At 41.0% G+C, this 15,569-nt stretch overlaps 1 protein-coding gene across 16 annotated transcripts in view; it reads left to right on the top strand.

Annotated features, from left to right (window-relative positions):
• Positions 1–15,569, top strand: part of RABGAP1L (RAB GTPase activating protein 1 like) — a 244,204-nt gene that overhangs the window by 214,995 nt on the left and 13,640 nt on the right. For 15 of the 16 annotated variants that reach the window (XM_020798552.3, XM_020798554.3, XM_020798551.3 and 12 more), the window contains 2 exons: positions 8,790–8,900; positions 9,676–9,780. In XM_020798552.3, the coding sequence (XP_020654211.3) occupies positions 8,790–8,900; positions 9,676–9,780 (216 nt within the window). Of the gene's footprint in view, positions 1–4,583; positions 4,889–8,789; positions 8,901–9,675; positions 9,781–15,569 lie in introns of those variants that run through there. The other variant, XM_020798559.3, reaches the window with a different exon arrangement.

The following is a 15,569-nucleotide window of genomic DNA, read 5'->3' as shown; positions in this document are numbered from 1 at the left end:
TAGTGAGCATCAATCACCAGTCGGATTCTGGCCACAGTTGCTTAGCATGAGTCTAGTGCAGAGAACTTCTGCTGCAAGATGTTGCTCTTTCAGTTTTGGTACCTTAAATATAAATGCAAAATACATGATGAGTTATTCTAGAGGGTCATCCTTTAACAAAAGAGTTGGTAATAGTAATGAATCCTAAATACTTGTATGCATATCCTAATTTGCACTAGAGGGTGCTTGGTAATTTACCATTTTTTCCCCACTGCAGAAATGCACATGCAGGACAAATTCTATTAAGGCATATTTATACACTTTGAGAATAAAGCCAACAAAACATATTTTCAGTGTGGTTGTTTTGGATAGGTTCCTGTTGAATAGGCCTTATTTGTGCTTCATAAAAGGAGTGTAAGGATGGTTTGGTAAGAGTATATGCTCACTAGTTAATATTGGCAGCTTAACAGACAGCAGAAGATTCAATAATCTACAGACGAAAATCTTTGTTGCTATGTTGACCTCACTTCAGTATAGAACAACTGATTATGAATATGTATACTTTTCTATGCATTCCAATAAATGTATTGCTAGAGACAGTATCTTAAACTCTTCTATTAACCAAAGTGAAACACCCTTATGTTGAATGGAGTTCTATTCAATGTTTTTGTTTCTTTATCTCCATGCCATGCTTTCTGTGATAAAGGAACAGGCACACTTTTATTACAGAAAGGTGTGACCAAACCTTATTTATTATTTTCTTGCAATACTTGTCTGTATGCACATTTAGAGAGGTAATTTTGCTGTGTTAAGGAAGATGGTGACAACAGCCACAAAACTAAAAGATGTCTACACTTCTTGGGAGAAAAACGATGACAAACCTAGAAACCATCTAAAAAGCAGAGACATTGCCAACAAAAGTCCACATAGCCAAAGCTATGGTTTTTCCTGTAGTGATGTAGGAAGTGAGAGAGGGACCATAAAGAAGGCTGACCGCCAAAAAATAATGCTTTTGAATTGTGGTGCTGGAGGAGACCCCCTGGACTGCAAAGAGAACAAACCTATCCATCCTGAAGATAATCAACCCTGAGTGCTCACTGGAAGGACAGATCCTGAAGCTGAGGCTCCAATACTTTGGCCATCTCATGAGAAGACTCCCTGGAAAAGACCTTGATGTTGGGAAAGTGTGAAGGGAAGAGGAGAAGGGGACGACAGAGGATGAGATGGTTGGACAGGGTCACTGAAGCTACTAGCATGAATTGAACCAAACTCCGGGAGGCAGTGGAAGACAGGAGGGCCTGGCATGCTCTGGTCCATGGGGTCACGAAGAGTCGGACAGGACTGAACGGCTAAACAACAACACCAAAAGGAAGAAAGGAACCATGCATTTCTTTATGACCAAAAAATCAAAAGGTATTTTTCCATGGTTGTAGATGGGTGGGGAAAAAGAGTGACAATACCATATTTAGAGGAGACTGGGAAAACAGCTTCTGTGTATTTAATTAGATTATAAGAGAAACTTATGAAGTTGGAGCAGTGGCTAGGATGAAAGGGGATTGCAAATGTTGTGGTCATTCGAAATGTTAAAGGCTAATTTGGCAGAATTAGCATCTGTTTTATAAAATATACTGAATTTACCAATAGAAATGCAGGTGTGGGGGTTAATATCTACTATTATGTGTGTGAGCTGCATAAAAGGGCAGGCTACATACAATTTTGCTGTCACAGACCTATGGCAAGCCCAGATTGGTAGAAATCTAAATGTCCCAATGTTTATTTTGAGTTGCATCCAGCAGAATAACATCTTTATTACATGGACCTCCTGAGTCACCAGATTCACCCTTTTTTCTGGTATACTGTCTAATATAGGACAATCAACTTTCATTGGAAATGACTGCTGGTTTGCTAGTAATCACTTTCAAGTGAGACTAGATTTGTGTGCCTTAATTTCAGGAAAGAAAAACTCCATTTATTTTGCACACAGTGGTATCTTGTGTTTCACCAGGCAGCGCAGAGAAGGACAGTCTTGTTTCTGCAACACGTGGGCCAGGGTGAACTTGGACATGAAACCATAATTAGACCTCTCTCACACACCAGCCTATAATTTTAGAAGAGGTTAGTCTGTGCAAGTGTATCAGGCAAAAACAAAAGAAAAAATCCTCATTTATCTGACAAAGTGGGCTAGAAGGTCCATGAAAGCTTTCTTTAAAATATGTCTTTAATGTGCCACAATTCTTTTTTTTTGCCTGATACACCAGTCTGTAGTTCATGATCTATACTTATCTTTAAACTTGTAGGGAGCTTGTACGTTTGCCTAGATATTGTCTTCTTCCTTACATCCTGTTGGTGCAGTTATACCTATGGAAGGCTGGTGACATCATCAGCAGGGAGTAATTCTCAGAAATTAAATACCCGTACTTATGTCCCACAGCTTCTGTATAATGTGTTCCATTATATGGAAGCTATGGATGCCACAGGATGGGAGATGGCAGTGATTTTTGGTAATTAAAGACTTTTTCCTATCCTATAGTGGTTCTGTGGCTTTCACACGATGAAATGAGTTACACACAAGTCATGGGACACAAGTAGGAAGTGTTAATTACCAAAAGCTACATCCTGCTGTTATTGATGGCATTATTCTTACACAAGTGTCATTACAACAACAGGATTTATGCATGATACATCTAGGCAAATTTACAAATTCCTGTTGATAACGTTAGCTAGAAGTGTTTGGAAGAGTTTTTTAATTTTTGAATTTAGTGCATATGGGATAAACATGCTTTCTATATGGCATGATAATTGGTGATAATACGAAAGTTCAACAATATCAGCTTGCAATGCAAATAAGCTTGCTATAAGCAAATTAGCCATCCATGGGTATAGTCATGTACAGTCTTAGCCATATTATTAGTAGGAAAGTTGCATAAATCTAGTTCTGTATTCCACAGTAGTAATGGCAGTGAAATTGTAAGCAGACTAATCTGGCAGACTGTTTCCAGTGAGAATAAGTGGGAAGTTCTCAGAAGATATGAAAAAGTACAGTCAAAACAATTCATTTCCATGGGGCTGATACAAAATTATTTTCGACTAAGAGGTGCCTTATTTTATTTTGAGGGAGTATTTGAATTTCTTGCCTCCAGCATCTTGGGCCGTGAACAATTGGAAACATGTTTCATTGGGAAAATATCTGAGAGACTGCTTCTGGTTAACTCTTTTTAGCAGTAAGGATCTGCCTTATATCAGGTAAGATAACTGGTCCGTTTAGTTCAGTACTCTCTGCAGCAGGAATACACAATTTCAGGAGGTTCAGGAACAGTTTTCAGTCCTTGATATCTTGTAGGGGCAACATGGACAGTGAAAATCCAGAGTTTCAGGTAGAACTCTTTCCCTGTCAAGCCTAGAGATAGTGGAAACTGGGCTTGGGAATTTCTGCAAGCAAAATATGTGTTGTACCAGTGAGCTACAACTTACAAGCCACCATCTTTCCATTGGCATAAGATATTTTGCTGCTGGAAGCAGTCAAAGTACATGGGATCCAAAGCCACCCCAGTTATTTTGGCACCTGAAGAGTAAAATCCTACAAACACCGCTCCCCCTACCTGGCAGCAAAAATACAGACATAATAAATTAAATAGTTAGAAATGTGTTGCCTTTTCATAGCACCCAAAGTCAGTAGAGATGGACACGAACCTTGATGCTGCACATTCCTTCCTTGCCTTTCCCCCTCCCCGGCCAATGAGCCACTCACCAGTTGGAGCAGACTCTTCTTTGGCTGTTCGACCAGTTTCTGGCAGGAGCACACGGTTGCCTGTCCTGCCGCCTCTGAGTGGGTGATCTGCCAAGGAGGCATGGCAGGGAAACCTGAGTTCCTGCCAGAGGCTGGTCGAACAGCCAGAGAGGAGGAGGAGAGAAAAGGAGCGTGCACCGGCTGGGGAGTGAGGGATCTAGCCATGGAGGTGGGGGAAGGGAATGCCCGGCACCTGTGGTACCACATGTACAAATTGGCACAAACTTTGAGACTGAGGTTCATGCCCATCTCTATTTAGGAGCCTCAGTTTGCTTGATGGTAGAACTGACCAAACAGAACTACTGTATACCATTGGTGGGTTTGATCACTCAAATGGTTATAGACTCTTTTTCTACTTTGTTAGCATAGAGTAAATATGGATGATCCATTAACTTCTCCTTTGTGCTGAGACTAATTTTCCTGCTTGTCTGAATAGTAAATAACAATCCATTCTGTGTAATTTTTTTCAAGAACAAGTTTGAATTTAATTCTCTAGAACACTGTATCTTTAAGCTACTCATATCAACAGACTGCGGTAGAAAAACATGTTATGTCTAGGCTATCTTTAGCTTTTACGGCTGTTAACGGTGTTGGTTTATAAGAATTTGTCCAACATGTTAATTTTCTCTCTTAGGATGGAAAATTTCAAACCAGCTGCCTTGCAACTAATTTAAAACTTGATTTTGCTGAAGAAATTGTATGTCCAAGTTGTTCTGTTGCAGTGAAATATAATGAAGATATTCAACAAGTTGTATTGACACTATGAGTCACACCCAATTTTAGGAAAAATCCTCTTGCATCAGCTAATTGGTCTATTAGTTTGTTCCTCTTTCTTGTTGAGGGTAGCGGAAGGTAGTGTTTAGTGTAGAGCCTTTCTGGGTTGTGACTTGCTTTTAGGTTTCTGCCTTTCAGTTAGTTGTTTGCTTCGATAGGCCAAGGCTAAAATAGGTTATATATTTTATTAGCTAAGCCAAGGTCCCCCCAGGCAGGATTCTTTCAAACTGGGATTTTGTTTGGTACCTTGTTATTGTTTGTTGGTATTTAAATTTCATTGGATTGCCTCTGTTTCTCACCTTTTAATCCATGATTGAAAGCAGTAGTTGCTCTGTGACTTTTCTGGAGGTAAGTTAAATCTGTGAATTTTGTTGCATTTTGTATTTTTCTCTTTGTTTTGGAAATGCAGTATCCTCCTTGAAAACTGATAACAAGCAACTCCCCATTGGTTCCTTGTTGATTCAGTAGATATCTACCACTTGTAGTTGGGGATACAATATGTTTTGTAGTACCATCAGCTGTATGATAGTACAGAAAGCCTTTGCTTGCATACCTATCTTGAGTTTGGTTAAGATAGTTACAGAAGGCCGTCTCCAGAATGTAGCAGCATTACCAGGTGGGTTAGATTTGAATTTAATCTGCACTCCCCAAAGGCAGCAAAATTACTCTGTTTATTACCTGAGGTGCCTTAATTGTCTTTCCCTTTGGACTTCTTAAAGTTACATGAAATTTAAGTTGTTATTATTACTGCTGCTGCCATTATTATTTGAAGGAAGAGTTCTTGCTTGCTGGGAATTGTAGAGAACAAGGGCTAATAATGACACAACACAATTCCTGCCTGGAGACATATATATTAAATAGAAACATTTGTATAGGATTGGGCCCTGATCCTTTAAATTTCTGTTTACAGGACAAAGAGATAAACTCACCTTGATAGAGCTTATATTACTGCTACTACTATGAATAAAAGAACATATTGTACTTAAGGGCTTTATTGCAGTTATTTGCTACATACATGGGGCACATTCATTTTGAAATTTGGCAGCTTTATTACAGGCAAAGAGGACACTGCATTTCCAACCACACAGCTTGCTTAACCACTGGTGTGTACATGCGCAGGCAGAAGTCTAAAGCTCACGTTGTGCTACTGCTTTGCAAACACTTCAGCTTTTGGCAAGCACATAACAAAGGATGTAAAGCCAACAATTATTCAGGGAACATAACCCCCTGCAAAACTGCAGAGTCCAATGGAATTTGTCACATTTCTTCCAGTTGGACTCATGGTTTATAACCATTCAAAATATCAGGGATGTTGGCAAGTCTTTGGATCTGAGTCCCAAGTCCAAGTCTTTGGTACCAAGTCCCAAGCCTCAAGTCTGAGTGCCTATTAAAAATAAGCTTTTTTCCTCAGAGAAAAAAAGAGTGGATGGGTTCCTAGTCACAAGTCAAGTCTGAGTCATTAAAAGAAAAAAAAACAAGTCAAGGCTGAGTTGAGTCAGTGGTGCGACATAAGTCTGACTTGAGAGCGAGTCCTCCGACTTGAGTCCCATCCCTGCAAAATATGGGATTTTTTTTCCTTCCTCTAATCTAGACAAAAGAATTGCCAGCTATGCCTCTGTTCTCTGTTGTCAGATAGCTTTGTTTAAGGAACAACTTTCTTTTGTTTTGTGGTTAATTTGCAGACACTCTGCACAGAACTGAACTTGAGGTATGCCTTGCACATATATTGTCTTAACAATTAATAGGCCTCATTATAGGAATATTCTCATGTCTTTATCTGTCTCATTATGAGAATGGTTGTGCCTCTGCTGCCTTGCAATTTAAACACAGAGGTAGTTGCAAAGAATCCTACAATGAATCCATGTTACTTTTTAAAAACTGGTCTCCTCAGACGTATTTGTAGTTACTAGTGCTCGGTCATCCCAATTGTTATGAGAGATTCATTTCTAATACAACTGTAATACCAAATTACCCGTATTTTTTGCTCCATAAGACACACCTCTCCATAAGACGCACCAAATTTTTAGAAGAAAACAAGAAAAAATGTTTTCTTTTCCTAAAAATTGCTGAGCCTTATGGAGAGATCTGTCTTATGGGATACACCCTAGGACCCTTTGGAGGCCCACCCGGGGGTAAGAGGGGGCAAAATCGCTACCTTCTGGGACTCTTCTGAGGCTTCCCAAGCCTCAAGAGTCCCAGAAGGTGGCAATTTCGCCCGCGCTGGCCCCGTGGGGGGGGGTGAGGGGAGCGTCGCAAGGGTCTGGTAAGGCTCACTCAGACCCTTGCGATGCTCCCTCCACCCCACTGCGGGGCCAGCATGGGTGAAATCGCCAGCTTCCAGGGTGATTTCGCCCCCACTGGCCCCGTGAAGGGTCCGAGTGAGCCTTCCCGGACCCTTGCGACGCTCCCCCCCCCACGGGGCCAGCGGGGGTGAAATCGCCGCCTTCGCTCCAGAAAACAGACTCCCCCCCCACATTTTTTTGGGGGGGAGTGCGTCTTATGCAGCAAAAAATACGGTGGTACAAATGCCCCATCATAATATATAATAATATTGAGGAAAAAATCAGAAGTATACAGAAGAATTTTTATAAGGTAACTTCAGCTGCATGATATGGAAGTTTCCTTTTGCCTTTCTGTCATTTTCGAGAAGATGTGAGAGTTACTTTATAGGGAATTGATAAACTTTTCTGGAGAATGTGTAGTGTTACAGCTTCCTAGTTTTCAGAGCAGATACAGAACTGGAGGGGCAGGGGAGAACTTTTTAGTACTACAAAGGGAATTGCCCTCAGAAGAGCAGAAAACCACATGAAGTGATGCTGATGTTTAGAAAAATAACTATTATTTCAGGACTGCATTAGGAAGCTGGTGGCATACATTAGCACAAGTAACATGAATACTACAGACTGCACAGACTTCATTTCATTTATCCTAATATGTATAATTTTCATGGTTTAGTATATGGTGTCCCTGCCTTGTAATGGAATGGAACCACATTTCTAAAGACCTGCAGTGTGTTTCTGTTTTCATTAGCTCTGACAGTTCCCAATAAAAAGTGTTAATTCTTGCTTACCTTCTCTGGCAAGTACATCTTGTTCTAATACCTCTAAGGCACTGGTTCTTAACCTTGGGTTACTCAGGAGTTTTGGACTGCAACTCCCAAGAAGTCTTCACCACCAACTGTGCTGGCTGGGGTTTCTGGGAGTTGCAGTTCAAAAACATCCGAGTAACAAAGGTTAAGAACCACTGCTCTAAGGCAATAAAGTAGTCAAGGTGAGATAGGCAACTGTAGCAGAATACAAGCACAATTCTCGCATGATGTTTCTTTGCATTATATGTTGCTGGCTGAGGTTGAGAAAACATAGTCAAGATTATACTAGGAATTCAAAATATCCTGATTTTTCTGCATGCTTCCCAACCAAATACACTCTCAAATAACAGGATTTTACAGTTACTTTGAATTGGTGGAACACAAGCCATGTTGCATCTGTCCCATTTCTTGTGGACTATATATTTCAGGAGGTGTGTAAACATTACCAAAGGTAGCTAATTTATTTATTTGCACTATTATTTACTTTTCAGTTCTAGTGATGTCAAAACTGATGTAAAATTGAACAAGGCTTTAAAACCATGTTTAGAAGTAAAACAACAGCAGTAAAATAGCAATGTAGTAATAAAACTAAAAATCAGTAACCACACTGAGGAGGGAGAGAAGACACCTCTTGTTCTAGCTTATGCAGATTGCAAAAAAAAAATCTAGGAGAAAATATAGTTCTTTGTGTGAAATTAAGTCAGAAGGCAGGAATAGCAAGGCTGCTGCTTCAAAGACAACAGCTGAATTAAACCAGCAGGGTAGCAGTTTAAAAAAATCTAGCAAGGTGTGCTGAAGAGGTGGAAATAAAAATCACTCACATTAGTGTCATTTCAGAAGCTTCACATCTGCCTTTACCAATCTTTGGTTATATAAGTTCAAGACACAAAGAATGGTACAATGATTGTTGATTTTTCACAATGAAGATAAAATCACTGCATCGCAGGATGGTCGGGAAGTCAGGAAAATAACATCCACCCTGTTGTATATATAACTCCCATGCCCGATTAAGTGAAACTCTTAATCACTCAGTTTCTGAGGCCTCCGCACTTTCTAAATTTCTGTTCTGCAGCTCATGTGGCATCCTCTTTTTTTCCTGAGTTGCTTGCTATTGATGAAAGAGTTAACTTCCTGTTTTGTTGATTTATTTTCTGTCTTCAGAGGGAGAACCGCAGGCTTCAGGAAGCCAGCATGCGGCTTGAGCAAGAGAATGATGACCTTGCCCATGAACTTGTAACAAGCAAAATTGCTCTACGAAATGACTTGGATCAGGTGAGAATATCCTTCATCTGCAATCAGACCTCACCAGAAATTAAAGAAAACATCACTTTTGCAACAGGGAAACAGAATTTAAAACATCATTACATCCCCATGCTTTTGGTGCCCATTATCAGGCATGCAAATTAGGTACACAAGTAGTTAGTCCCCAAAAATTCACTGCAGAGGTCTGCCAGGTATGCTTCTTAAGATGCGTTCAAATGCTGGCTGCAAATGGCCTCTGAGAGGATATGGGAATGAGTTAGACCTTTTGTTTCAAGAAGTGCAGACTGTTTTGTGGCTCTTTGTTTGAAGAGTGGGTGGAAAATTCCAGCCAAATGCTACTGGGGTGAAGTTTGAAACCACACCTTCTCAAAGGCTGTTTGCAGACAGACTTTGAATTCATCCTAAGAAGCATACCTGGCAATTTTGGGACTCTCGTTTATATATTTTCTGAAATATTGGTGCATAGCCTGAGGAAAGCTCATTGATGGTTTGATTCTCTCTTTTTTTTTAGTGTAACTATATGTTGTCAGTGTCATGTGTGTTTTGTGTTGTTATATTGTGATGACTTACGGTTTTAAGCAATAAAGCTTGTTCATTCATAAAGATAATAGTACATCATGATTAGCCATTTATTTTAAAAATGATACAAGCAGGATTAAGCTATATGTGTACAAATATAGCTGTTCAAACTTCTTAAGGAGAAGGCAGAGAGGCATCCTCTTTGATGCATTGAATTGTCAGCATTCAGGGGTTTTGTTTATTAGCAGTGTCTTGAAATTTTTAGGCTGAAGACAAAGCAGATGTTTTGAATAAAGAGTTGCTCCTGACGAAACAGAAGCTAGTGGAGACTGAAGAGGAGAAGCAGAAACAAGAAGAAGAAACAGCCCAGGTAACTTCATTGATCCATGTGGGGGATGGAACAGGGACTACCCTTCTGTGTGCTGAACACTTAAACACAGTATAACTAAAAAGGAAAACTAAAGAACAGTTAGCAGAGATCAGCCAGCCAACAGCCAGCCCCACAAAAGGCTTAAGACAAGGCAAGACAACTGTCCAACAGGCAAATTAGGTGTAATAGTAATTCTTTGTACATAATTAACATGACTGTTCTGTTGTTGATTATGATGATGCTATGCATTCAGCAGCCACAGAATGATGGAATGGCAAAGTTGAATGCTTCCATCTTCTGACATGGTTCTGGGAGGAAATAATCCTCTTCAAAATTAATATTACCATTTCTACCCTCCATTGGCCCCAACGAGAATGGGTTAGGCCTTTAGAACGTTTGGAACAGTAAAGAAGGAAGCAGATGTAGTTGGCTATGGAACAATCCACTGCCAAGTTCTCCATGCACAGCTCTTAAGCATTTCCCAGCGGATTGCCCTCTATGTTATTTAGTGAGGAATGCCACTGAAATGTTGTCCTTTTACACCAGTGTGTTGGGATCAGCTGTGTACTAGAAGCATGTTTCCAATCCTTTGATCAAACAACACATTTCAAATGAAGTAATAAGTCACAAATATTTCCATTGTTCAACACAAGCTTCGTATGTATGACAGCTCCCTTTTAATTCCAGATAAATGTGAATTAACTAATAACATCTGGTTGCATACTGTGTCCAATTAGAATTGCTATCCAGCACATAAACAAGCATGCAAAGAGTGGGTGTGTGGAATTTCCAGTCTTTTACCACTGATTATGAATTCTTAAAAATGTGCTAACTGGTAATTAATCTGTTAAACAACGCACAGGTAATTAATTTGTTAAACAAGGCACATTGTATTTGATCAAAGGTTACCTAGTACATGTAATGAATTTTTAATTTGATGGCAATGTATATAGAGAATTCTCCCCTCCTACAGTAGACAATTCTTAGGTACAGTGAGCCCTCGACTTACGAACGTAATCCATTCTGGGAGGACGTTCGTACCTCGGAAAGTTCGTAAGTTGACCTACCATTTCTCATTGAAATGCATGGGAATGGAATTAATCCGTTCCAGCATTTCAAAATAAATAAATAAATAATACAAAAATAAAAATAAAAAGAGCAAGTCCCACGTTGGGACTGCAAAAACACACACAAACACAAAAACCACAGAAACATAAACCCCCCCAGTCCAAACCCACCCTCCAAAACCCACACAGAAGTTTTTTTTAAAAAGAGGACTTACCAGTCCGAAGCCTCCCAGCGCTCCGCTGGCTCTGCGCAGCCGGGGGCGAGGGGCCAGGTGCCCGGCCTGCTCTAGCCGCCCGGCGCTCTGCTGCCTTTGGAGCTTTCAAAGGGCTTCCTCCGATGTTGGGGAAAGCCCTTTGAAACTTCTGAAGGCACCGATCGTGGTGGCGAGGACCCCCAGGGAGGTCTCCCATGGTGGTGTTCAAGCCCTGGGAGACCTCTTTGGGGGTCCCCGCCACCGCGATGGGCGGCTTCAGAGCTCTCTGAAGCCAAAAAGGCAGGGAGAAAGCACGGGAAGTTCGAACTTCCCACGCTTTCTCCCTGCCTTTTTAGCTTCGGAAGCAAGCCAGGATGCCGGGGAGAAATCAGCTCCCTCCTTTCACCCGATGCTGAGTCCCCTTCACGCCGGCTGAGCTCAGCCCAGCACGTAGAGGACTCAGCATCGGGTGAAAGGAGGGAGCTAATTTCTCCCCGGCCAGCCGGCTTGCTTCCAAAGCCAAAAAGGCAGGGAGAAAGCGCAGGAAGTTCGAACTTCCCGCACTTTCTCCCTGCCTTTTTGGCTTCTGAGGTTTCAGAAGGCTTCTTCCGATGTCGGAGGAAGCCTTTTGAAAGCTCCAAAGGCAGGGAGGAAGGGCAGGAAATTCGAATTTCCCGCCCTTTCTCCCTGCCTTTTAGGTTCGTAACCCGATCTGCATTCGCAAGTAGGGTTTACTACTTGCGATGAGATCGGGTTTGCAACCCGAAATGTTCGTAACTAGGGCCGTTCGTAAATCGAGGGCCCACTGTATATCCATCTTCACTGGATAAGAATGATTCCTTCCCCTCAAAGTTCTTAAATGTTAGATACTCTGTATCGTATGGTACTGGGTTGTGGACTTCAACAGTGGTAACTATAAAAACCCCACAAGCTTTTCCTACATGGATATATTGCAGGAGCAAATAATTTCTGGAATTGAGTAGATGGCCAACAGTGTACTAAGATGAATAATAAAGACCAATGAATCATAACACTCATAAAATTTGAACAGCTAGACTACTTTGGTCCCATAATGAAAGAAAAAAAGGACAGATTGTTGCAGTTCATTATTCAAGATAAATTAAGTGCAGGAAAAGAAGTGAAGGAAGGACAAGACATTACTGCCTGAAGATTCTTGGAGATTAATTCGGATGCAACCAAGCTTTGCAATTAGAGCTGTCACATCCAAAGTAAGAATACGTATCATAATGGTCAACTTCTAGCAACAGTAAAAGATTGCTTTTGGGAGCAAAGTAACCTTGTATTAATTGTGATTCTGGCTAAATTCACCTGCCCTCAAGCATGCATTGCAAAGTGATATTGTGACATAACAAGTATGTAACAAAAGACAAAGAAAAGAAGCAGTGGCTCAGCTACTCAGTGGTGATGAAAATTGATAACAGAAGACAAAAAAGGGCAGAAGTGCTGAATTGCTATTTTAGCTCAGTCTTTTCCCAAAGGACAGACTATAACCCTCCAGACAATTGTGAAGTGCAGGTGGAGGGGACAAGATTGCAGCTGGAAACTGATAAACAAATAGTCAAGGAATACCACGCTACCTTGAACAAGTTCAAATCTCCAGGCTAAATGAACTGCATCTAAGAGTATTGAAGGAACTGTCTGAAGAACTCTCAGAACTGCTGTCCATTATTTTCCTGAAATCATGGGAGGTGCCAGATGACTGGAGAAAGGCTAATGTTGTCTCTATTTACAAAGAGGGCAAAAAAGAAGAACTTGGGTACAACAGACCAGTCAGCCTGACATCAATCCCAGAGAAAATTCTGGAACAGATTATAAAGCAGTCATTATGCAAGCACCTGGAAAACAATGCAGTAATAACTGGAAGCCAACATGAATTTGTCAAGAACAAATCTTGCCAGACTAATCTGATCTCACTTTTTGATCAGGGTTACTCCCTGATAGACATAAGGAATGCTGTAGACATAGTATATCTTGACTTCAGCAAAACTTTTGTACAAGTGCCTCATGATACTCTTGATTAGCAAGCTAACTAGACGTGGGGAACTGTCTAGATGTAGAACAACTGTCAGGTGGATACAGTTGGCTACAGAATTGTACTGAGACAGCGAAGAATAATGGTTCCTTCTCCCAACTAGGAGGAGATAACAAGTGGGGTAATCCAGGGCTCACTCCTGGCCCTTGTGCTATTCAATATTTTTATTAATAACCTGGATCAGGGGATGCTAATCAAATTTTTGGATGACACAAAATTGGGTAGAGCAGCTAATACCCTGGAAGAAAGAAACAACATTCCAAACAACCTGGATAGGCTGGTGCACTTGGCTAAAAACAACAGTATGAAATTCAACAGGGCTAAGGATGAGGATGAATAAACTGAAACAAAACAAGATAGATGAGGTCAATCGAAAGGCAGATCAAAGAACAGAGATTCAACCTGTGCTGGATGGGGATACACTTCCTCTGAAAACACAGGTATGCAGCTTGGGGGTGCTTCTGGATTCATCTGTGAGCCTAGATGCCAGGTTTCGACAGTGACCAGGAATGCATTTGGACAATTAAAACTAGTGCACCAGCTGTGACCATTTCTTGAGACATTTGGCCTGGCTGTGGTAATATGTGCCTTAATTACCATACATCCTGGCTGGATTACTGTAATGCAGTCTGTGTGAGGGCTACCTGTGGAAACGTCAGCAGGTGCGAAACACAGCAGCCAGACTGCTGACTAGGGCAGGTTACAGGGATCACAAATTCCTGTTACAGCAGCTTCACTGCCTGCCAATCTGTTTCTGGGCACAATTCAAAGTGCTGGTTTTAATCTATAAAGACCTACTAGATTTTAATGTCAAATGTTTTTACAAAGTATCTGGAATAGAGGTGGGCATGAATTTAAAAAACAAATCACCAAATTCATTCAAAAATCACTAATTTGTCAATTTGTATTTGTATGAATTAATGCCCCCAATGAATCATGAATCAACAAATGTTCAGCAATTTTGATTCGCTGATTCATTTGACTATAGAATGGCCTCCAAGGCACCTGTTGTTGTTTATTCATTAAGTCATGTCCAACTCATTGTGACCCCATAGACCAGAGCACGCCAGGCCCTCCTGTCTTCCACTGCCTCCCAGAGTTTAGTCAAATTCATGTTGGCAGCTTTGATGACACTGTCCAACCATCTCATCCTCTGTCGTCCCCTTCTCCTCTTGCCCTCACACTTTCCCAACATCAGGGTCTTCTCATGAGATGGCCAAAGTATTGGAGCCTCAGCTCCAGGATCTGTCCTTCCAGTGAGCACTTAGGGTTGATTTCCTTCAAAATGGATAGGTTTGTTCTCTTTGCAGTCCAGGCGACTCTCAAGAGTCTCCTCCAGCACCACAATTCAAAAGCATCAATTCTTCAGTGGTCAGCCTTCTTCCAAGGCGCGTAGAGGCACCCAAATCAAGTTTGGTGAAAATTGGGTTTCAGATGTCCAAGTTATACAATAACAGGTAGGCCCCCAGGAAAGATTTCCCCAGGCATCTAGACATACCAAAATCACAGGGAAGCTTCTACTAATTCACCCAAGTTTGATGAAGATTGGGTTTCCCCAAGCCAGCTGCTAAATTGCACTTTGCCGGTGTATAATGTGGATGAATGAAACCCAATCTACAGCACACTTAGAGGGATTGTAGAGGAGCGTCATGGGAAACTGTCTATGATTTTGGTGTCTCTAGTTGCCTGGAGGAAACTTTCCTGGGATTGCCCTAATTGTAGTTGTATAACTCAGACATCCAAAATCCAAATGTCACCAAACCTGCAGGGCTTGTAGAGGAGAATCAAAGAAAGCTTCCCTGCAAATTTGGCGTCTCTAGGTGCTTGGAGGGCCATTTAATAAGATTTTAAAGTAAAAAATGAATTGACATGAATGTGGTTTTAGAGGAATGCTGTACTAATACCATGGGCTGCCAGAGAGTACATTACATCAAATCAAGCCTGGACCTTCTCTAGAAATGAAAATTACTAAAAGATTTTTCTCATGATACACCCAAAGTACAACAGATTCATTGTCTTTGGGAGACAATAATGCTTGGAAAAGTGGAAGGCAGCAAGAAAAAAAGGAAGACTGGGCATAAGATGGCTTGGCTCAGTAAACAAAGCCATGGCCTTCAGTTTACACCTTTACAAATTATTACAAGTTTTACAAGAGCTAAGTGGGCCTGTTAATGTCAGGATATTTTGGAAGTCACAGATTAATAGGGTCTCCATGAATCTGACTCAACTTGTTGGCACATGCAACAGTTGACAAATAATGCCTGTCTTACCCAATGCAGTGACATCCCATAATTACAATTTTTTGGTGTACATTAATCTTACCGTTGCAGTCAGCCCTTGTCTACAGTGACCTCATTTCTTTCAGCATTGTTAATAAAAATATTTTAGGCTCTAAACATAATTTATATGTTGTGCTAAAACATGGTGTACACAAACAGGACACAGAGGCTGTGAGCCTTTGGGTCATGTGTGCCC

The sequence above is a fragment of the Pogona vitticeps genome, chromosome 4 (genome assembly GCF_051106095.1).
Source record: "Pogona vitticeps strain Pit_001003342236 chromosome 4, PviZW2.1, whole genome shotgun sequence".
Taxonomy (NCBI): domain Eukaryota; kingdom Metazoa; phylum Chordata; class Lepidosauria; order Squamata; family Agamidae; genus Pogona; species Pogona vitticeps.
The sequence above is the reverse complement of the archived record's forward strand: the minus strand, read 5'-3'. Positions and strand labels throughout refer to the sequence as shown.